The sequence below is a fragment of the Diplotaxodon limnothrissa genome, linkage group LG22 (genome assembly GCF_057381915.1).
Source record: "Diplotaxodon limnothrissa isolate DT_005_m linkage group LG22, D_limnothrissa_male_GT1.1, whole genome shotgun sequence".
Taxonomy (NCBI): Eukaryota; Metazoa; Chordata; class Actinopteri; order Cichliformes; family Cichlidae; genus Diplotaxodon; species Diplotaxodon limnothrissa.
In genome coordinates, this window is record NC_140616.1 from 19,587,370 (window position 1) to 19,611,398 (window position 24,029).

Sequence of the window (24,029 nt, forward strand, 5' to 3'; positions counted from 1 at the left end):
CATCTTTTCATGCATGTTGCGTTTCAAATGCTTCCATTTGAAGGTAAAGGTTTGGCTTTCCTAAAAATTAGTAATAGATTCAGATGGCTCCAATCTGCTTATTGCGTTATTAAATAAATTTTGAATAATTTGAGTCATGGTAACATCGGAGTTCATTTGGATCTAAGTTTTAAATATATATATTACGTCGGACTAGTGTCTGCAAAGCCTTTTCCCCCATGAGGGCATTAAAGATCTCTATAAATACATTCTTTTAAAACTGCATTTAGGCATATAGACATGTTCAAGAGGACATGATGGCATATGTCAGAAGCTTCCGATCCACTCGTATTTTCCCACAGAAGAGTTTACTGACAATAACCTGAAAAGGAGAAAATATCCAAAGAGTATCCAACCTGGCACTAGCAAGGTGTACCTAATAAAGTGGCTGATGAGTGTATTTATTTCGTTTTTTTAAGCTAATTTTTCTAAAGTTATTGATCACACTTTTCTTGCAGCCACATCTTAGTGTCTTAAACATTGCTCAGTTTCTAGATTGTAGGCAAGAACTGATATTGCATACTGAATACCAAATATATAGTCATATAATATGTGCATTTATCAGCAGACAGCACATAAAAGCAGCAGTAAACAGAGCAACAAAGTAAAGAGCCTGCTTTCACAGACTGAAAATCACAGTTTTATTTCAGGTATTTCACAGTGAAATATAAATGTGAGGTATTTCAGGATTTAAACAAATGTGTGTTCACTGAACAGCTAATCTACAACCGTAAGTAATCAGACATTACAAAAAACACACAAGTCATATTTAATAGAGCAATGGTGCAAAAGCATGTAGCCAAAGAAAGTATCAAAAGAAAATGTAAAGTTTAGATGACACTAATTGTAAGTCTACAGATGTTTGGCAGATGTGCCTTTTCATTGTAAACAGTGACTGGTGAGTCCCATTCTGAATGATAATCAAATATTTTCATTGGTGATTGATTTGTATGCATTTACAAATATGTAACAATGAGATATTTACATTTATCACTTCTATATTTCAACTTTGTAATAAAAAAACAAACAAACAGAAAAATGTTCCCACTGGAGAGAACTGAAAGCTGAAATAAGTAAATAAATCAAATACAAAAGTTTGAACATCAAATAGCATGAATTGTAGTTAAAGGTATATATTTTCTATATAAATCTATTTTTGTAACATTAGAAAATGGAGAAAATATATATGTAAACCAGCTCGTCATGCCACAAATGCCACCACAGAGAAAAGCCGGATTTCCTGTGATGCTTCAGCAATTTGATAAATAAATACTTTATAATCCTTCAACATCCACAGTTCGGGAGTTTACAAACGGGGGATGTGTTAAATTAGATGAAAAGAAGTCCGCCCATCTTTCTGACTGTGCAGAAGATGCAGAAACTGACTGACAGCTGAAATAGCGACCTCGGTGCCCCCGGTTACAATTCAGGATTCTAGGAGCGCCGCTCCAATCCGCCCAGCAACTGTCGCGCTGTTGGACAAACTGTGTGCCTTTTCACTGGCTTGGAAACTCAACTAGTTTCTCAAGTTCTGATGCTCTGGATTACACAGATTACGACACGGGCCTCCTCCCATTTCTTTGTTTTTTAAGAGTATTCACAAAGATAAAGCGCATATAATCTTAAGATGCTCAAAGTGAGGAGAGAAAATCTTTCAAGCCCCCCTTCTTGGTGCCCTGGTTGTCCTCTCGCTGGAGAATCTTGCTTAGATGTCGGACAAACCAGTTTCTAATTTTAGGAGGCTTGGAGGAAGCTGAGCCTGAGCCTGATCCTGAAGTGGTAGTAGTGGAGGTGGAGGTGGAGGAGGAGGAGGAGAATCTAGAGAGAAGGAAGAGTTCAGTTAAGAGTTACAGTAACTTAAGATTTTGTTGGTTAGCAGGAAATGTTAAAAGCAAGCTATCACCAGCGACACGATCCGAAAAACGTGGAACCAACACGTGCCGCCCGCACATCTTGTTCCCTTAATGCTGACTTAATAGAAACTCAATCACTCAAATCCCAACATGCCTGACACATCACTGTCTCATATGTCTGCAGAACCAACTAAGTTTAATCAAGCAAGGCTGTAACTAAACTTTTGGCTCTGCGCATATTAGTAACAGCAAACCAAAATAAACTTACCTCGGTGTATGAGCAGGCGCCCTGTCCTTGCCAGGAGTCTTGTGGGCATTCATGCTGGATCTGCTGGTTGACTGTGGGGTTTTGTGCTTGCCAGCACTCCCTGGTGTGTTGTGGGTCTTAGCGAAGGTAGCTATAAAATCCCTGTTCACCCCCTTGTACCTGGATGTCTTATTGCAGGCATGGCAGGTGGCCATCTGGGATAAGGAGAAGGAAAGGAACATATCCATTAATAATGCATGCTCTGCGTCTACACTGTGCTCATACACAATGAGGTTTTGAGGTGAAGGCATACATGGCATCCCCAGAGGAGTACTTGGAAGGAAATCCGTTGAAACTTCTTGTGTATAATTTCAACAAATTATGTAAATCCTAGAGAGGAAGGTGAAGCTTTTTGTCATTCTAGCTATTATTTTTCATCAAAACTCACCATTTCCACAGTTTAATGGCTTTCTCTGGGACGCACAACAGTTTGGTGTGGACTTGGGCCTGACTAGCTGTAATAAAAATGGTGCACATGCCACAGGTGACGCAGGCCAACCCGCAAGCCTCACAGATGTCAGGGACACGTACTGACATCTCAAAGCTGAGGAAAAGTTTACAATGAGGTAGAGGAAGCTTACTAATGACAGGAGATTCACTTAACAGCTGAGGCTCTTCCCACTGGCTGTGCCAAAGATAATTTTACCAATGAACATTGCAGATATGAAAATAGTTGGACTGCTTGAAGCAGGATGGGAAAACAATGTGTTTAGCCTATGAGACGGCAAGGTGGGGCTGTTGCCATGCAATTTCGCCTATTCAGGGTACACTGCAATGTGGAAAGGTTACAACGGGTAACAGATCAAAGACTCGCAGAACTTTGTGCTCAAGAAAAACAAAACTGTACTAATCAATAAATTAGATGTACCATGCTCACATTCAGCTTCATATTCTTATTCTGTGATTTAAAGGTGTAGCTGTGCATGATTCGCAGATGCTATCAGAGCTGTTGGCTAGTTCTTTCTAGTTTAACTCTATAACATTTTTTCCCCTACAACTTCTCTGATGCTTGAGCTGAGCCTACTGTTTTATGTAATTCAAAATAAGACACACTGCATTCAAATAAAATATAAACTCCATGTAAGGCAAAACAAGTAGCAGGAAAGTTGCAAGGTAGAACTACAGGTCAGGAGATCCTTGCAATTTAAGACAACATGCATAATAACTCTTGGCCTATGACTGTGTGTCCAAGTGAAATGGTGCATGAAACAGCAGTACATGTCATGGTGTGCACACAGGCTGTTAATAAACCATCAATGATTAATCAAATAAGTTATGGAATCATAATGTGACTCGGACAAACAGATAAAAAACAAAACAACTGACTGCTATTGTAAGCCACAATTACTTTATATATACTCTTCAGTATTAGGCAGGACTTCTTATCAATTGCAGCCCATTATAAGACACCACAGAATGAACTGAGTGATGGTAACAATATAGAAAATCATCCCAGCATCATGACCCTGCTATAATTATAAGATATGCCATTTTTTTCTGCTGTTTTAACAAATGTCAAATAACTTCAGCTAACTCCAGCACAGGAAAAATAAAAATCTTGAACAGAAGAGCCATTTACACTTTTTTTCCTCTTAAGTAAAACTTTATTTAAAGTAGCAAATGCAGTGCACAGTGTTCAATAAAACCTCAATATCCCTCCAAAATCTAAGCATAAAAAAATCCCAGTAGTGACAGAAGCTATCCAGAGTTGCCACAACATTAGAACTGGTTTGAACAGACCACCGCTGCAGAGGTCAGCAAATCTGAGCCAAACTGTTGACAGTCCTGAATGCTGAGGAGATGGAAAACTCACCGACACAAATGTAGCCATTTCAGATTCTGACAGGTGTCTACTGCCGAGTGTTGGAGAGTTGGGTTTCAGTGAACCAGCACTTAGTTCTGGGTTCCTCTTCGTTTTTACCGCACCGTTAGAGAAGTGTTTACTAAAGGAGCCTGCCAGTCCCGCTTTATAGTGACAAAGCCAAGCAACTGACCCACCCATCTGTGCATAGGGGTGTGGCTCAATGAGGACTGACCAATGCTCTGTGAAGCAGATGGACTAAATAACCCCAGACTTTCTCTAGAGGATGGATCGCAGTGTTACTAGTGCATGCAAGATCTTTTGATTAAGTCTATTTGTTAACAAAAGATCCAAACTCAGAACACTTGCATTTAGTAAATACTGCTGAATAACTGATAATTTAAATGCTGTTTATTATTTACTTGTACTCTAGATGTAACGTGAAACAGATTCAAACCACAAAGAATTTTGTGTTCAAGCAAAAATAAAAAATAATATAAATAAAAAACCTGTACTGAACAGGAGTAGCTTTGCATAAACACACCTAACATGCAGCAATTAATAAAGCACAATAATAGTGCACTATAATCATTATTTCTGTTTAAATAAATGTGCTTGGTGTGGCCCATCACGTCATCTGATTGACATGACGGGCTGGATCTGATTGAAATAAGACATTTTAGGTAGTTTCCTCTGGCCTTTAAGCCACCTTTCTTCTGACTGGCTGCCTCTTGCAAACTGAAGGTTTAAATCTGACGTCAACTGTGCTTAGATATAACTCTGTACCCCGAGATGAGGCAAAGCACATGCGTTGTGCGTGTGCTCACTAATTGAAACATTAATCCATGTTTAGTATGAGCACTCACCATTGTAGCAGTACATGTAGGACACAAAAATAAGGAAAGGCATAACTGGCTGCCTTTTAAGAAGTTATCTTGGGTCAGTATTTTAGAAATGTGGAATTTCTAATCTATGCATTGTATGTGGTTTGAATATGAAGATTTTATTATTGATGGTTTTTGAGTAGCCCTGTGATGCACTGGTGACCTCTTCTGAGTGTACGCCACCTCCTGCTGTATGACAGCTCAGACAGGCTCCAGCCCCCGATGGATAGATGGATGGATATCTCCTAAACTGCAGTTATCTTATAAGGAGTCTAAAATAAATGTAGAAAGGCACATTCAGCTGAGAGAGGACATTCAACAGTGAAAAAAAAAACCTTTCCTCAAACAAAGTATTCCAAACTTGGAATAACTGGTGCTGTTCAGTAAAGTAGGCACACAAAGTCTGGAGTATCTATAAGCAAAGTAATGCACTAATATTAAAAAGGTGCAGGTGTATAAAGATGTTATACTGGAACTAGTTTCTGGTCACATAGAGACATTTTAGACAAATGGATAAAATAGTTATATTAGTTTTGCAGGAAGAATCCATCCTGCTTTTTCCCCTCAGGCCAAACAGATTAGATCTGATTAGTTATGAATTTCGTTTTCACAGTTAAAATATTTGCATGGCACAAACCACTGAAAACAATATTTGGTTGGAGTTGGAGTAACTGACTTTTTAAATAACATAGTTTTTTTGCAGCAATGTAAAATAGTTCATAAACACTCTTTGCATGCAGTTGCATCATTACTGTGATGCACTTGAATAGAGGGTTGTAAGTTTTGGCAGATTCCTGGCAGTGACCTCCAATCGTGTTTGAGTTACGGGATGTGAAACCGCCAAATTCAATGTGGATAGTTCCAGTTTTAACCTCCTCCTATCCACTTACATAAATGTTGTGATGCGTACCGTTTGCTTTATTGCACTTTCATATAATCTTTCCATCACCACTTCCTGTTTCTGCAATGATCAAACAATTTCTTCCCATACATCATTAAATTTTTATCTAACCAAATCATAACAGGGGGTATGGGGGTATATCATTAAACAGAAAACTAATTGCTGTTCTGTTATAGATGATATAGCTTCAATTGTAACACATGCTGTAAGTAATAAGAGCTGGAGACATTTAGGTGACAACGCAGATTTTCGTGTTTCAACTTTTGACGACTATGATTTCTTCAAATGATTACTCCAGGGGAGGGAGGGGTGCACATAGTTAATGGTGGGCTAGATCAAACACAGAGAGACAGCTGGTTGCAGATGGATGTTTACAACTAGGATGACCTCATGCTGTTTATCCTCTCCTGGCCTCGCTGTCATTAGCCAGCTTGAATGAAGCGCTGATATGACAGGATCTAAAAATCTTTCCCTAATAAAAAAGTGTGTGCATGTAAGTGCACAGCGGAGATGCTAATCAGCAACTACAAAGTGCCTAGGAAATGACGCTGTCCACTCTCAGACGACAGTGACGGTAAGGTTGCTGCATAGTGATAAGAAATCATGACAACCTAAAACGCAATCCTAGTCACGTGTACCTGTTTAATTTACGCTAATCCTTCGACATGCGGCGTATGCACTTGCAGAGCCACACGTGAATCGGTGGCAGAGAGAGATCTGATTTCCTCATCTTGGCATTCTGGCAGCAGACAAACCAGCGCATTGGCCAACCAAGCATAAGGCTAATGCGGATAAACAACCACCTATATACACCCCAAGGGATATTAAGCATTTTATTTATTTATTTTTTTGCAGAAAGTAAGGTTCCCGTTCAATTTCATGCCATGATTTTAATACTTGCCAGGAGTGTGTAATTGCCTCTAAACTGTGCAGTCTTGCAGCGGCTCTTTCTGCATATAAAAATAATAAAGCTCAAGTCATAGATTAATGCACGACTTCCTGAACGAAAGAACGCAGGTCTAAGTTACGAACGGTGTAATGGTTTGAACTTTAAATGAGCAAATAGACTGTTAGATAGTTCACAAAGGTGAAAACTTTCAATTTAAATAACCTGAGATCAATGAGATCCTGCAGCTGTAATTCTTGTAGTTCAATCTCTGGCAAGCTGACTGTTGTGTGTAACCCAATACTGTGACAAATGAGAACAGAGTTTAACATTCTCTGAGTCTAAAACAAAAAATCGAATCAAATAATCGGCCAGAACTTTTATTTTCTCTTCCAGAGCATACTGTTCTTCTCTCCCAGCATACGACAAACATTCCTGCACTTTGCAATTGCTCATTTTCATGATTATAAGTAGTCAACATTGTTTGCAGTCAACATTGTTTGCAGTCAACATTGTTTGCAACACACACACACACACACACACACACACACACACACACACACACACACACACACACATCAATTCTGCAGATGGACCTTTCCTGCTAATAATAGCCTCTGCTCCATAAATACCTCCCTTCCTAGCTTTCTCTCTGCTGTCAGAGGTCAGCTTTGGTTGATTAATCTGACCTCAGCAGTGCAATACTGCCCAAGAGGAGGAAGATGAGTAGAGTAGCAGAGTGAGTCACAGAATGAAGCGTCTGTTAGGACTCCTAAAGTAGAAATATAAGTCATATAATTGTTTATCAGTGCTAAATGTCTATCGTGTGATGAGATGGTTCTGTTTTTGTGAACATCAAAGTATGATTATCCACATACGCTGTGTGTGAAAGTCATTCGAGACCGCATCAATACAACGCAATAAAGCTGAAAGCAGAAGAGCAGTTGGGGATCAATACGAGGCAAGAAGTATAAACTTTCCTCTCGCCATGGCCTTGCTCTGTGATTGGGTGCATGCAGCCACTTAGTCACACTGTCTGGAGGCAGGCAGGCTGGTAAATACACAGACACCTGATCTGAATGCAGATCTCCTGCATGCTGCCATAAAAACATATCTGTTTCTCTCTTTCTTTCTCGCTCTCTTGTCAGTGATAAAGGTCACATTTTGTCCTGCGTCGCACAAGCCGGTCAGCCTCAAGAGCCAAAAACAGCAAACGCCGGGAAACAGCTTCAAAGACGTGAAATGATGGTTTACCCGCAGTCCTCAACAAACTTATTTCCAGTCAGCCAGATTAGATAAAGAAAAAAAAAAACATTCTAATTCTTCATAATAACTCCCATGTGAGTTTTTATCAACATCTGCTGCCTATGCTAATCTGATTTCTAATACTCCAGAGTGAAAAGTGTTTGCAGGTTCTTTTAGATATGGAGAGGAAAAAAAACTACAGTAATGTATAAAGTCTTGAGGCATGCCTGATTTATTTATATTTTGCTTCCAAGGTGCCAGACTTTCTTGTAACTTTTAAAGTGGTCTTAAACAATAGTTCTGCAGGCTTTCGAGCGTCTTTCAAAGCTTTTCTTTAGACATTTGTTGTTTTTCTAAGAGGACTGTTTTCTTATTCATGAAGCCACTTAACACTGACCTGTGAATCTTTAACACAAGCAGCTAACTCAAGGGACAGCCCAATGTTGCATCTACACATAACACACAGCAGAGAACCCAAATTGTAGTTTTAGGCACTATCATCCCGTCACAAAAACACATGGCAAAAATGAAAATCTGGGCACGGTGTGCAGTGTGTGCTGACAGAAAAAATCCAGCAAACGTGTCACAGGACCTGAGAGATCCATCTGGACATTCACTTAAATCTATCTACTACCTCAACCCGGATTGGAAATGGTCTCAGTGGAAGAGTGGCTGTCAAGAAGCCATTCTGGAGAAAGGGGAACAAGGAGAGAAGGCTGAGGTATGACAAATGACACAAGAACTGGACTGAAAATCAGTGGCAACAGATCTGATGGAGTGATGAATCCTAACTTGAAATTTTTGAATTGTAGTCAGTAAATGAATGGGATTATTTTGCAGCGATTATGTTTCTTTGGGAAATATCATACAAATGTTTATATTTCTCGTTTTTGCTTCTCTTCATTTCCCTTTTTCCTTCTTTTTTCCTTTTATTTCACAGCCTTAAAGGTACGGGCTAATTACCCTGAATGTACAGATCATCTGTAATCCTTTTCTTTTTGTTTATATGTATAAAAGAAAAGCTCTTGTAGGGAGGTGGTTATGAGCAGTGATGGGAATAACGGCGTTACAAGTAATGGCGTTACTAACGGCGTTACTTTTTTCAGTAATGAGTAATCTAACTAATTACTATACCTATCTTTACAAGGCCGCTACCGTTACTAACAAGACAATGCGGTGCGGTCGCGTTACTATTTTTCAACAAACAGACGGTTGAAGCTGACAAAGTAAATAGTTTTTAAAGGTGAAATGTAGAGGGAAAATCAAAAGTAGTCAAAAATGGCCAATTATACCCTCATTTTTCAAGTAAAGCAATAGTTACTTTTCAAGTAATTAATTACTTGTATCTTGTAACTCAGGTTTTTCTTTTGAAGAAGTAACTAGTAACTATAATTAATGACTTTTTCAAAGTAACTTGCCCAACACTGGTTATGAGAGACGTACAACAGTGAGTGTCTACAGCCATCTATAAACACATGGTGGAGGCTCTGTCATGGCTTGGGGCTGCGTTTGAGCCAGTGGTGTTGGACATCTTGTCAAAACAAGAATTATGAAAACAGAAAAGTACCGTCAGAGTTTGCTAGACCATGAAAAACCACCTGGAAAGGATCTAATTGGCAACGACTCCCATTTTCCAACAATACATGATCCCTTTAAATCCAGGTATCCCAAACATACTGCTAATGCAATAAAAGCATAGCTGGATATAAAAACACATAATGGAACACCATCAGTCATGGGCAGGCCTACCAACAGCCCAGAACACAATATTATTAAAGCAGCATGAGAGACAGAGAACAGAAGAAAAGGCAGCCAACATTCAAAAAGAGCTCTGAATAAATAATAATAATAAAAAAAAGTGACAGAAATACTTGTCAAAGTCCCTCAGACATTATCTGTTGAAGTTTATGCAAACCAGGCACTACATACTTTTAATATATTTATAAAATCATGCAGTTCTGAGTAGTTTGAGAATACAATAGCAACATTTGATGACCTAGAGCTGTCTGCATTTGTAAGTTTAAAACAAACAAACAAACAAACACAACCACAGAGTACAGTCTGCATTTAAATTTACAAAAATCTTTACCTTGGAGATATATCTCCACCCATCAGGCTGTTCAAAACACAGGTGAAGTTTTGAGGCTGAGGAATAAAGAAAAGAGCCCAGAGACAGATCTGGATTTAGAACTCTGCCCTGATTATTATAGAGATGACGAATGGCCCGTACTTGGCTTTACAGAAGACATGCAGCGAATGCCATTAATGCACACACGTGCTGACAGATTCAATTTCAGAAAGCGTATGATTCAAATGCTGGTGAGTGAGGATGCGAAAGCCGAACAGAGGGAACGCCAAGTTCCAAAGCAGACTTTTTAATAGTTGCATCAAGACGTTAATTGAGAGATGACATGCTGCAGTGGTACCACTTTAAGTTCTCTATATGGGGTTTATCCCGCATGTCTACTCAACTACAGACATGATGACAGTGGAGAGAAGAAAGTGTGGATGCTTAAAATAATTAAACTGTATGTTACATTATGCATATTTTGGTTTTCGTTTGCTCTTCAAGGATGTCAGTTCAGCTGGCATCAGTTTCCCGTGACTCCTGCCATTGCTACGTACAGTATGTAGATGTTAACATATTTCAAATGCTTTACTTAAATACCCACACACGTGGCACAAGAGTGAGTGTTTCCACCTCCCACTGTGACTCCTCTGTTTGTATCGAAAAAATGCTTTCATCTCTAATCATCTGTCTTTCCCAATATTTTTTCCCCTCTTGTAATCCTGCTCCCCCTCAGCGGAACCTTTTCTGCTCCCTGACAGCAAACAGGCAAAACACCAGCTAGACATCGCTGCCTCCTGTTTCCTGTCATGGCCTCAAGCGGCACATTTTCCACTAAAGATAAATGAAAGCGAAATGTGGTGAAGACATGGCCAAGAAAGGAAGGAGAAATGGAGAAAGCATAATGTGAGAGGTCAGATTGTGGTCGGGTAGATGAGCTGAGATAGAACTTAAGAGAGAAGTAACAAGAGAGACTGGAGTGTGTAAAGGTACTAGAATGAGAGCTGGTCAGTGAGGTCAAGAAGAAGTGGTGACTTAAAAAATAAATCACAGATTTGAGTCGCATCAGAAAGATGGCTCCGTGTGTAATGTGCCAAAAACAGAACGACCTATGGTCTGTCACTTTGCTCCTTCATATCTGGTTCATCTTGTATTCTGAAAACGAACTGAATGAGAATGAATAAAAGGACCAACAGAAATATTTTTCCTAATGCAGACATGCACTAATCACCTGAAAAAACATGAAAGCACAGAATACATTTTCCTTGTGACAAGCAACTCTGATAGAAAGTCTAAAACTAAACTCAAGGAGGAAGAAGAGAAGAATGCAGGAGGACAATAGGCTATTCTTCGCTCCATTTAGGGTCTCTGCCTCTTTTGTGGCGCTGCATCCAACCTATTCCCAGATCCACTGCTGGATAACCCGCTCAGCACGCATAAACAAAGTGATTTATCGCACCATAAGGGCAGCACACACACACACACACACACACACACACACACACACACACACACACACACACACACACACACACACACACACACACACACACACACACACACACACCAAACGGCAATAGCAATACAGTGTGAAATCAAGGGGATTTACACCCTGGAGTATAAACGCTGCAAATCGCTTGTGTGCATGACTATAAATTTGTATTTACTGGTCCAGTGGTCCCTTCTGATGTTTGCATGCTTACATTTTAGCTAGAAAAGCTGCTCTTTTAAATTTACTGCAAAAATACACTGTTTTAAGGCATGTGCATTGAAAATGGCACCTATTACAGCAGGGTGCAGCATCCATATAGGGTGAAGCATGCACATAGGGTGGAGCATGCACATAGGGTGGAGCATGCACATAGGGTGCAGCATGCATATAGGGTGCAGCATGCATATAGGGTGCAGCATGCATATAGGGTGCAGCATGCATATAGGGTGGAGCATGCATATAGCGTGCATGTTCAAGATTATTCACACTGCTTCAATGTTAAAGAGTTTAACTGATAATTCGTGCAAAGACTTTCTAAATGCAGGTAAGTGAGAGAAATGCAAATATGAAACTATAAAAGATCGATAAAAATATTGACATTATTGACAACAAATCTCATCCACAAAAAGGCCCCGTAACTGTTCTGATGCTTCTGAAAACAAATGAGCGCACAAGAGAAATGAGTCTTTGCATCTACAAATAGTCATACGTTGTTTAAAATAAACACCTGTCTCCTGCTCAAGATAAAAAAAACACACAAAGGTAAATTTACACAACAGACTTACGTGGCTGACCGTAAGAGGAGACTAATATACTGTGTACACAGCCATAACACTTGACTCTGGCCCACTGAAATGAAGCAATTAAAAAATGAAACAACAACAACAACAGGTGCCAAATTCAATGGTCACTGTGACACATTTCATTTCTCATTCTGTGGATTATTTTTCATGCATTTGGAAAATAATAAAATAATGATTCCCCTTTTATGCTCTAACTATGAAACCAAGTGGATGCCAATCTTTTTATCCAAGCTCGTGCTGAGCCCTTCTTCCTGTCAGAGCTGCTTTGCTCTTTTCATCAGCGTCGTGTCAAGGAGGAAAAGCAAAGGAAGCTTTTCACATTCCACCTCTTATCGTCACGACTCTATCAATGTGCATTTTAAGCATATCAGCTTGCTATCGCCCTTTTACTGAGCACAAGTCTATCATGACCCGCATGTGTGGCTTGACTTGCTGTCTTTTGAACATTGGGCAGGCTAGTGACCATGAAAACAGAGGTTAAAAATACCTTGGAGGACATTCTTGGCGCCATATTGGTTTACGAGGAAGTCATGTGATGGACAAACATCCACACTGTTCATCGTGATGATTGTTGACAAATGAGTCGGCGGAAACGTGAATAATCACGGCTCAATGTCTTTAAGAGTGGCCTTCAGTATAAAACACACAGCATAGTTCTGTTTAGCTACGAGTTTAATAACAGGGGAGCCACACACGCTTAAGGACAGGATGTCTGGGACTGATTGGACCACATGTGTGACAGCAGATCCATGATCCCACGACCCATGCGCTGGCTTTGGAGGCCATTAAAATACAGTGAACTAATTGTCATGTTAAAGAAACCAGTTTGAGCATGACTTGAGTTTGATTTGAGCTTTTTAACATGGCGTGATAGTTCTTTTCAAGCTCCTAAGACTACCACAGACACTACCGCAGAAACCTACACAGACATTGTGCCCAGCCCTTTATTTCTTTGTTGTTATTTTATCTAACAAGTATAGCAAGTATAGCTTGTTCACCTTACGATCATGTTGTGTATCCTTCCTTGATCCAGGATCTGATAAATCTCTTTATCAGACCCCCAATCTCACCTTCACAACAGCCCTTAAAAGTAGAAGTGCTGCATTAGAAATTATAACACAAGGTCCCAGCTCTTTTTGCAGTCCATGATTTGACTCCTTTCACCTCATCTACCTGCCTTTCTCCCTCTTGCCCCTTTTAATATTTCGAACTTCATTCTGCATTTATTCCTCTCACTATCTTTCTTTTTTTTAAATCCTGCTACCGCTCTCATTCTCTATCTACCTCTTAGCCCTCAGAGTCAACAGATACAAAGTGGAGAGTGGGTTCAAAGTGCTTTGTGTCGTGAATACCTGCATACTAAATGAACCAGACCAGATTTTAATGATGCAGCAGCATTTCCACTAAAGCTGCTCTTCATTAGGCTGATGTCAGATCGCTAGAGGGGCTCTTCAGTGCTATCACCGGTGCTGGGGAAAATGACCCTATAGCTGCATGCTCCATCACTAGCTTCCTCATCTAAATGGGTTTATCAGTAGAGTGGATGTGTGCTGGCCAAAATCTGTTTTTACATTTTATTCTTGCTTGGTGCCATCCATTAAGACGACAGACAAAGGGGACCACTATAACAATTTGGGAGAGGACTGTGGGGTGAACAGAGTGAATGTTGACAAAGCACTCTCTAGCAACATTAGCTCTTACAGTTAAGCCTAATGGGACAACTGTAAGGCTGGAGCAGTAAGTGGAGCGCCATAATGATACCAGACACTTTCTGTGGAATGAATACTAATGACTTCATCGATTTAAATGGCAAAAATGGCTCAAAAAATAGATTATGAGACAATGCAGGACTAGTTAAGTTATAATAAACTGATCATTCTTTTTCTTCTTTTTCTTTTGCATCCAGGCTTCTGCTTTTCTTGTGGAGTTTTCCTGTACTTCATGTGTCTGTGAGGTTTCTCTTCAGATACTCTGGCTTCCTCCCGCAATCTTAAGACATGCATGTTAGGAAACCCGGTGATGCTAAATTGGCTGTAGGTGTGAATGAGAGGATGAACGGTTGTCTGTCCCTCTGTGTTAGCCCTGTGACAGACGGATGACTTGTCCAGGGTGTACCCTGCCTCTCGCTCTACAAAAGCGAGAGGCAGGGCAGTGTAGATCTCCCCTGGCTCATTTATGCTCTGAGGTCAATAATAGCTACAGAATAAGCAGTCAAGTCCACACTAAAGTCCAAGTGATATTTAAGAGAATACAATCATTAGAATATGGCGGGTTATCAGAAGCAGCCGTATTACCAACAATTAAAAAAATACAGATTTCACAAATAAATCACATATCAGCAGCTATCCCACATATCACAAAATAACTACTGACCTTTAGTTTAACATCACTACAGCTGAGGAAACTGTTCAGCCTTAAAGCTGGGATTACTTGGTTAAACCGAGTAAAGACTCAACACGGAGAAGCATGCATCATATAACCAGAACAAACTCCCAGACATAACCAGAGGTGTGCTCTGCTCTTTTAAATCCATGTTTGCCATGCGTTGCTTCCTTTTTTGGAGAGATTTCTTTATATCTCGCACTGCACTGGACTCGTCCGTGATGTTTACTCTTGTGTTTGGTGCTATCTTATTTTTTATTCTTTGTAAATACATGTGTGCCTTTCTTTTATGTTCCTTTGGCCCTGCATGTTTTATGTAAAGCACCTTGTGTTGCCTTGGTTTTGAATTGTCACTTCCATTGTACTCCTGAACAATATGCTGCAGTGCAGTAAAACACATAATCAGGTGCTTAGATTTGTAGTTTGTTTGCCTTCTCACCAGTACCGACGAGGACTTCTGGAAGCGGCACAGCAGATTTTTCTGCACCAGGCTGAGCCGTTTGCCTCTGGCCTTCCTGAGCAGGACACTTTGCACCCGTGCTGATGGACGCTGCTTGGGCCTCAGCCGCACATGGTGATTGTCAGGGTGGAGCCACTGGCAACAGTACGGACACACCCCAGTGTTGTGCAGCATACTGGAGAACTTTTGTTTCAGAGGTCCTGAAAGCAAATGAAAGACAGACAATCTAAAACGTATCTTTTGAACAAAATAACAATCAAACAACCAAAAATTGCTGAAATGGACAGTACTGCACAAAAGTCTTTTGATCATTTGATTGTTGGGTTTTTCTCTGTATGTATTATTGTAGGGTCCACACTACAATATAAAGCGCCTTGAGGCGACTGTTGTTGTGATTTGGCGCTATATAAATATTGAATTGAATAAATTGAATTGAAAGTCTTGAGCCACCCTCCTTTTTGTCTTACATTATCTTCCAAGTAACTAGATTTTCTTGGAATTTTGAAAGTGCTCTTGAGCAATAGTTCTCCAGGCTTGCTTAAGGTCTTTCAAGGTTTTTCTTTGGCCAATAACTAGTTGTTTTTTTGGTTTTTATTCCTGAAGACTACTTAAAAAAAATGAAAGCTATCTCAGAGAGTTCAGGTTGTGTTAAAGAATAAAGGAGATCACACCAGATATTGACTTTCAGACTCGTTAGAATTGTACAAACATTTCCAAATATAAAAAAGCGAGGGGTAGCTCAAGGTTTTTGCACAATACTATATGCAAGCGTGAGACTGGCCCCTTACAATTTAAACAACGAGGAAATGAGATTTATAACAGAAAGGTGATAGTTTGATCTTGGAATTATCATTTAATAGTCGATATTTCTATTTCCATAGAAAAATGTGATCATTTTAATAGAACTCCAAACAAACACCACGTTACTTAGTTTGGGACGAGTCTTTGTGCTATTTAAGGAGAAAAGTCTGAGGAGTCTTACTAAATGGCACCACTCCCGTTTTATGTGGTTTCGGCTGGCATGGGTCTGAGAGTTTGTGTGTCTGTGAGTGTCTACGTGTGGGTGTTTGATTCCACTGGGCAGTCTGTTTGAGACAGCTGGCTGCCTCTGAGTATTTGGCGGAGGTTTTAGTGAGTTTTATCAACCTTGACAAGCCAGTGACAAGGTCCTACTTACTACTGCATTCTGTGCGTGCTTATTACACTCTGGGGCAGAACTGATGAAAACATGCAAAAGTGAAACAGGAAGAAGAAATTTTAATGAAACGGGAGTTCGTTCAAGGACTCACGTCTCCGTGAACTTACCGTTAGCCTTCAAAGACCCCTGCCTGGGAATGAGAAAGAGGAGACGAGTTTGAGACTTCAATTATAACCGAGTTTATGTCAAAACACAACAACACGATCATGAGGCATCATTTTAATAATGTACATCTTGTATATGTGCATTTTTAAAATACTTTATTTGTCATTTAACGTGCATGTATCCTGAAATGCTCCTCTCAATTTACATCACAACAACTCCTGTAACGCTGGACCAGTGAAAGAAACAAGGTAAGAGACAGTGTGATGGAAAATATTGAAATAAATATGTTTATTGCTTGCATGTTTGCAAACACACAAATTACAAGATGGAAACAATTTTTGGGGACGGGAAAAAAAAAAAAAAAAGACTATCTATTCCCATTATGTGGAGTGGAAAACATGCAACCGGAAAAACTGGTCTCTCCCAAACAATACGGGGCAGCTTTCCAAACCAATTCAGTGGCTTCACCGCCCATGCGGCTGCCCCCGCTTTGGGAACACTCGCAATGAGATATTTTAACTGAGTCACAACTAAGCCACACTAAAATTAGCTCAGGGCTTAAATCGATAAAGGGACATTTATTGTCCGGCTGCATGTGTGTCAGGGACAGACAGAAATAGGGCTGTCTGCTTATGGAAAGGGAGGAGGGCGCGCGGGGTCGGCTTTAATCTGGAGTTAACCTACGGGCCTTTGCCGCGGCGTCTGGTGGCAGACGTTTGTTTATACGCTCCGCCGGCATTCTCAACCGCGCCATATGTGAAACGGTGCATCGTACTGATGGATGATTTCAGATACAGCTGAGCACGCTGTGGGCTTTGCAACATATCTGTCATCAGTCACTGCACAGTCTGAATCACTGTCTCTAGATACTACCCCCAATTTAATAATCAGTGACTGGATTAAGCTGTCAGATTATATAGACGACCTGTCAGCAGATAATACAGGAAATGAAGAGAAACTGTATGAGGCCGATGTGGTGGATTGTCACTCTGTTGTGAAGTGATAATGACTCATGGACCTTGAACAATTCCAGAAATGCAGTTAGTTGTTCGGAAAGCTATTTAATCATTCTCTGCTGACATTTAAAAAAAAAAAAAAAATCCTTTTCAGGAAGTTAGTTGATTTACATTTCCCATGGTAGTTCACATCACCACTATACAGTATACATATTGATAACAAAAGCAAGAGCTTTTTGTTGGCATGAGATGAAAGACAATCCTCCAACAACCAGCCTGCTAAAAACAACTGAATGACTCAAGTTCGGAGACGAGGAATGTTTTTAGGGGATCTTTTTCTCCCTTACCACAGCTTCCTGAATGAGCCAGCTCTCCGAAAGGCTGCACCGCAAAGACTGCTTCCAGTGTGCAAATCTTATTAACATACTTGTCATGCATCTCCTTTTAAGTGCATGCTCGGTTGTGGCGATAAACGCTGAAGATACGCGTCCTACGGATGAACTGCTGACAGCTGGGAGATCAACGAAGCGCTAGAGGATGCAGTAGGGCAGTGAGGGGAAATTATGTGTCGGCTACAAGGTAATAATGTGATTATAGACAGAAGTGCTGTCTGCAGCATGAAATGAAAAGCATTATGAATATTTTATTGCTACCATCAGGGAAAACAACAGGGCCGCTGGCATGTCTTGAAAAACCTTCACCGGAGATTGTAACTCATTCAGATATTTAGACACAAAGGCCTAGCACAGGTAGCAGCTTCACAATCAGTCCTTGAAATAGTCTAGAAAGTGTGCCCCTCTACAGCACCGATTCACATGGTTTCATTCATCACCTGGACCTTACAGCGAAAGAGGCCAGCAGGTCCTTCTCAGTCTGAGGATCATTTGCTCCTGCTGAGAGAAGATGTAACAGGAGTGATACAGTACGAGAGGAAATGAGGGCAAGTGTTGGATAAAGGGAACGGAAGAGGGAAAAAGGCCTTTAAAAGGTGGTGACAAACAGCAGGAAAAAAATGCAGTGACAAATTTAACAAGACAGCGATGCCATGCTTAGTGATGCTGCCCTACAGGAGGAAGACTGGGTTCAAATCTCCTGGAAGGTTGAATTTGAACTTCATGCCGCAATCCAAAGACATGCATGTTAGGATAACTGGTGATTCTAGAATCGGTTCTGGATGTGAGCTTCATAAAGTGTTTTGAATAAATGTAGCTTTTTGACTTAAGCACTCGAGTGGTCAGTGAGGACAGTCAGCAATAGCTCGGCTTGGCTTGACGCAACTCTGTTTTTATGGTTTCCCATTAGGTGGTAATACCTAGGACCAAATATTTTTTTTGTAGCCACTTGCCCGGAGTTCCATGGGCGTCCATCAGCATTGGCTAGTCAGTGGAGTTACTCGAGGACTCATAAGAGTGACAAAAATCAAAACTGGTACTGTTGAAACGCAGCGATGAGGGAAATGGCTACATAAAAAACAACACCGTGGTAACCGAGTCTGGAAAAAAAGCAATAAATATAGCCTGTGTCGTATACAAATGATGTCAGAGGACTTTCGACCTCCTTGCTGTAATGGCCCTACGCATATTGGAGTCAAGTTGAGTAGGTACTAATGAAAAAGAGGCTTAAGAGAATGCAATCCAAGCATATCTGGATTAACCTTTAATTCTTTGCCCTTTGGATAATTCTTTTTTTTAATGAGAGGTTTGTCATATTTCAGGCCTGCTTCTAGAACGAAATGACTGGGTGGGCATCAAAGATCGGTGAGGATGATCTCTGCCTACACAGCTTACTGGGGCTGAGGCTCTGAAGAGGCTGAAGAGGTCCACACTGAAGACGTTTTCTCCCGCTAAAAACAGTGTCCAGATGACCAGAATCGACTTACCTTTCCTTACCTTGATGATAGAGCATACATCAAGAAATGGCAGATATGAGTTGAAATAAAAATAACAAAAATGCTTTGTTGGCAGGTCAACTGGTGAACAAAAAACAAAAAAAGGCAACAAAATCATTGCTTCAAGCTAGCAAACAAGAGGGTTAGATTTCTCTGTTTACTTTGCAAATGTGGCATATAAGTTGATCCCAGGGTGAGCTGACAACACGTGGCTGATATCCTTCTACAAATCTACGTGTAAATCTGATATAGGGCATTCTATCAAAAGATACCTCAGCCTACACTCAGTTGCCTTATGCACTCCACATATTCACATGGAGAGGCAGGGAGGTCCCAAAACAGAGCCACGCCACCAAATATAAACTACTGCAGATGGAAATATTAACCTTCTTTTGACTACATTGGTCCTGAATTAGGTTTGTTAGGCCGACTAAGTAGGTGATTTCTTTTGGGAATGTGGTATGTCACAGCCAAAATGAAGAAAACAATCAGAAGTTATTAAGGAACAATCATGCCTTGAAGCCCTCTTGCTTTTGCTATATATTTCTCCCACACTAATTACTCAAGAGTTCCAATAATATTAACCAACACACAGCAATTGCAGCTGTACTTCTAGACTGAAAACCATGTGAGGCCTGTGTGAGGACAATAAAAGACAAAACAAGAAACCAAAACAAGTTTCCAAATTGTTTGTCCAGCAGACGACATGCATATTTGTTTTGGTAATCAGAACAGCCAGTCAAGGTCTAGTTACCAGACACGCAACTATGATTACGAACTTACTGGAAAAAGCTTCACTGATTCAACAACGTGAGCCACAATAAGCACACCAAGTACTTGTACATCGAATTCGACAATAGGTGTAATGCCCCATGCAAACATACATACTAACTCATTCAGTCATTGGCCTGGCAGAAGGTGAAGACTGTGCCAGAAGGCAGTAACACCATCTCCTACAAATATGCGGAGTATGAGCGTATGAGTAATTGCGCACCCACAGAACAAACACTCCAGTGACGCATTGGCCTGCAGAAAGTGGAGACAGTGGAAACCCCCAAAGGAACACATGGACATGGTCGTAATTCCTCAGGATTCAGAACATCAATGCACTCTGATCACGTACACCAATGTATGCCGACTCAAATATTTTCAGTTCCTCTCCTGTCGCGGGTGCACGGTTTGATCAGTTGTGCATTCAAAGCATGCGTCTGAGGCTTTCATTCGTAGCATGAGTTCCTTCCTGTATGCTGCCTCTCATATTATCACTCGGATCACTTAATTAGCTCATGGCGCTAAGTGTACATTTTGGCAGTGGCTGTTCATTGTGTCTTCTCTGCCAGGCACTTTGGCATAAAACCAGTGAGGTCTCTGAGTTACAAAGCCAAACATTTAGATTTGTGTCCTGCCTGCTGGACAGCTGGTCAGAGTTAAACGTGTTCAAAATGTTCTCAAATACCACAGCTAATCATAGCCGGGGAATCTGGGGAACAGATCAATGTTATTAAAGCAGCAGTGGGTTCACACACATCCGGAAAACGACCCGGACTGGGGTTTTCACCATTAAAACCTCTGTTTTTCTTTCCATTCATGGTTCTGCCCACAAATTTCCTGGCTCAGGTAAGAGAGAAGACAAGCCAAAGGACACAGGGACATGGCTGAAACCCAACTAATGCACGAATCGCAGGAGTCCACACATATATGCACAGTCTAAGGATTGTGGAAAGAGCCTACACAGACATATGCACATTTTAAAACATTTTAGATGCATTAATGCTCAATTTAAACCCTAATAAAGAAGAAAAGTCTGTATACCAGCAAGTGGGCACAGCCTGAGCGCATGCATGAGCGCGCGCGCACACACACACACACACACACACACACACACATACATACACACACACACACACACACATACATACAGACAAAGGCTTAAGAGGATTTCTCTTGAAATTACTTCCAGCTTTCACCACAACACGGCAATCACCAATGTCTGGAACGGCTATCAGACACCAAAATTTTGAAGTTCAAGAAGTGAACTGTAAATGATGAATAAAATCATAAAGTGGCTATAATAACTAATGTGTTTAATTCTGAGTAAAAATTCAAAGACTTAATTACAGGAATCTAAAAAGAATAAGACACCTTGGGAATGCTGGATCAGGGCTCTGTTTGGGTTTGTTTACCAACCATACAAGGATGAGGCTGAGGCTTACATACTGCCTGGCTCTCTTACCCGATGATTAGAGGGACTGTCTGCACCACCACCACCACTTTGTTTACTTCCTTGTGCTTTGATTTCAGAGCTTGTTAGGAAGGTGTCTCGTTCTCACCAATTGAAACCATTTCACCAAACTGTAATTCATTTAAATTGAAACTATCACTGAGGCATTGCAAACTTGCCCACAAACACGAGCAGCCACGGCTGGGACTCTCACATGGGCTCATGTCCAGCTACAGTAAGTCACTGTTGTAGAAGAACTACAGCAGGCTAAACTTCAGTGGAAAAGTACAACAATTCATGCTCCAAAACTTCAACACTATTGACACCTGAGGCACCACTAAAGACCAACGTAAGCAGCAGCCACATCTTATTTTTAGACTTCACTGTATTATGTGTTTCTGCAGTTTCACTGTAGCCACCAGTGATCCGATTATCCTCGAGGTGACTGTAACACAAAAAGTTATAAAAAAGCAATGAAAGCACGAGCACATAACCCATTCTTATTTAAATTAACGTGTGAAAAAAGAATGAGAATTAAACAGTGGCTTAATATGTTAGACGTCAGAGCTCAACCAATCCCAAAATGATTGACAGGACATCAGTTACAAAGCTATAGTTCCTTATAACTGCGAAACTATAGCCTGAGTAATAAGGAACTATAATGGGGGCTACAATCATAATTTTCCCTGACATCATCGTCGAGCTAGAAACTTTCCCGGTCACACTGGGCGAACACCTCCACCTAGCGTCCACTTGCTAGCATCACAACAATAAAGGACTGCAAGTAAAATATACTTTTAAGTGGTATTCGTGTTTGGTTATAGTGAAGTATCTTACATGTAGAAGCGAGATAACTCCGGGCAGCTATCCTTATACAGCAGAGAAGCGTCCAGCAGAAAGCTGTTTGATTTTATCTCAGGAGAAATCTCCATTTTTCTGATGATGCACGTGAGAAAACGGAAACTCTCCTGCGAATGCAAATAAAAACTTCCTCCGTAAATGATTAGCCGGCTTAACAAGTACAAAGTGGAGACTAGACAGGCGTCCTTTCCACTACTGGAGAAGCTGCAGCGGAACGACTGTAGAAAATTCTAATTCTCATCAAGTCTGCATTGAGCTAACTAGCGTTCCAGTTAGCCACCTCCGGTCGCGAGATTCTGACGTTACTTGCATTGGATTATGGGAAACGGAGTAGTTAGGGAACACATGGCGGAGCGTATTGATTTCAACACCATTCTCTCATTTGATATTGCAAAAAAAAAAAAGAAGAAGAAGACTAAAACTAAAAAACTACAATAAAAAAATAATCGCATATCACTTGACACTGGGAATTAATTGAATGTTAAAATTCGAAGTTTAAACGATAAAGGCTATTTAGTCTAAGGTATCATCAATGACTGTAATGGCCCTGTTTGGAGTCAACAATTACTGAGTTAAATGTCATTAACTAAGGTAAAAAACAAAACAAAAACCCAAAACGTAATTGCGCAAGTGCAGTCATCCCAGTACTGAACAGATACCCTTTGATGTCATCATTCCTTGAAGCTTATTGGATATCATGACTTACCAACGTTAAATGGCCATGAGATATGTTAATATCCCCTTTTTCTGTGTTCAGAGCTTACCAAAGCAATAGAAAACCTTGCAAAACCATGAAAGAAACCACACATATATGCGACATGGATTCGGGTTCTTAACTCTGATAAAACTCCGGGTGGATCCAGTGAAATTATTGCACCTGCTCCAGAAGGGAATTATGCGGGCAGAAAAAAAGAGTCAGTGTGTGAAATTGGATATTTTGAAGCGGCAGAGGGGAGGAAGAATCTCCCCAGTGCGCGCCTCTGGGTACCCTCCTACCACCGACATCAAAAGAAGCGAGCCGGTCAGTCAGATATAACGCTTGATGAACAGAACACAGACCGAAGATGACAAGAGAGAAGTTTACAAGGAGGTTTTACACGACATAAGAGATTTTATTCACCACCAGCGACAACACAGTCTCCCTCTCGTCCCAGCGTGTCCAAGCACTGACTGTCGGACCGATGCGTTTTACGCATATCCTTTTCAGGTATGTCGATTCGGTCTCTCGGTAGGTTTCCAAGCCTTCGTGTTGTACAAATACTGACATTCAAGTCAAAGGAATACTGTTTAGCCTTCTCTAAATTATCACGGTCCCACGTGAACCTGAAAGGCACAATAACCTCTGACGACATCCCCTCAGCTGATAAGTTCAACATCATTTCCCTTGAAGAAGTTTAATTTTAATATTACAGTATAATGTAGAGTTTGGGGCATCATCTTACAGTGTCTATTTTTTTTTTATTTGACTTTGAATTTATATCAGCCACCGATTACTATCTCGGCCATTGCGGATGTTTTAGATATTCAGTTTTATTTTTCAATTTTCTTTCTGTTGTGAATTTGACGGCCCATTAACACAGAAGTTATTTATCTTCACAGGTTGTGGTCACGCGTGCGTGTGCGCGCTTGCATTCGTTCGTTTAGGGAGGCAAGTGGGGGGCCACCAGACGCTGAAACGA

At 40.6% G+C, this 24,029-nt stretch overlaps 1 protein-coding gene across 1 annotated transcript; it reads right to left on the minus strand.

The window, feature by feature from the left end:
- Positions 1–1,229: 1,229 nt before the first annotated feature.
- Positions 1,230–22,621, minus strand: rmp24 (ribonuclease MRP subunit p24). The gene is made up of 5 exons (XM_085346584.1): positions 22,327–22,621; positions 16,427–16,449; positions 15,101–15,321; positions 2,161–2,354; positions 1,230–1,857 (listed from the first exon to the last, which is right to left on the minus strand). The coding sequence occupies exons 1-5, from the start codon at positions 22,419–22,421 to the stop codon at positions 1,671–1,673; spliced, it is 720 nt and encodes a 239-aa protein (XP_085202710.1). The 5' UTR covers positions 22,422–22,621; the 3' UTR covers positions 1,230–1,670.
- Positions 22,622–24,029: the final 1,408 nt, after the last annotated feature.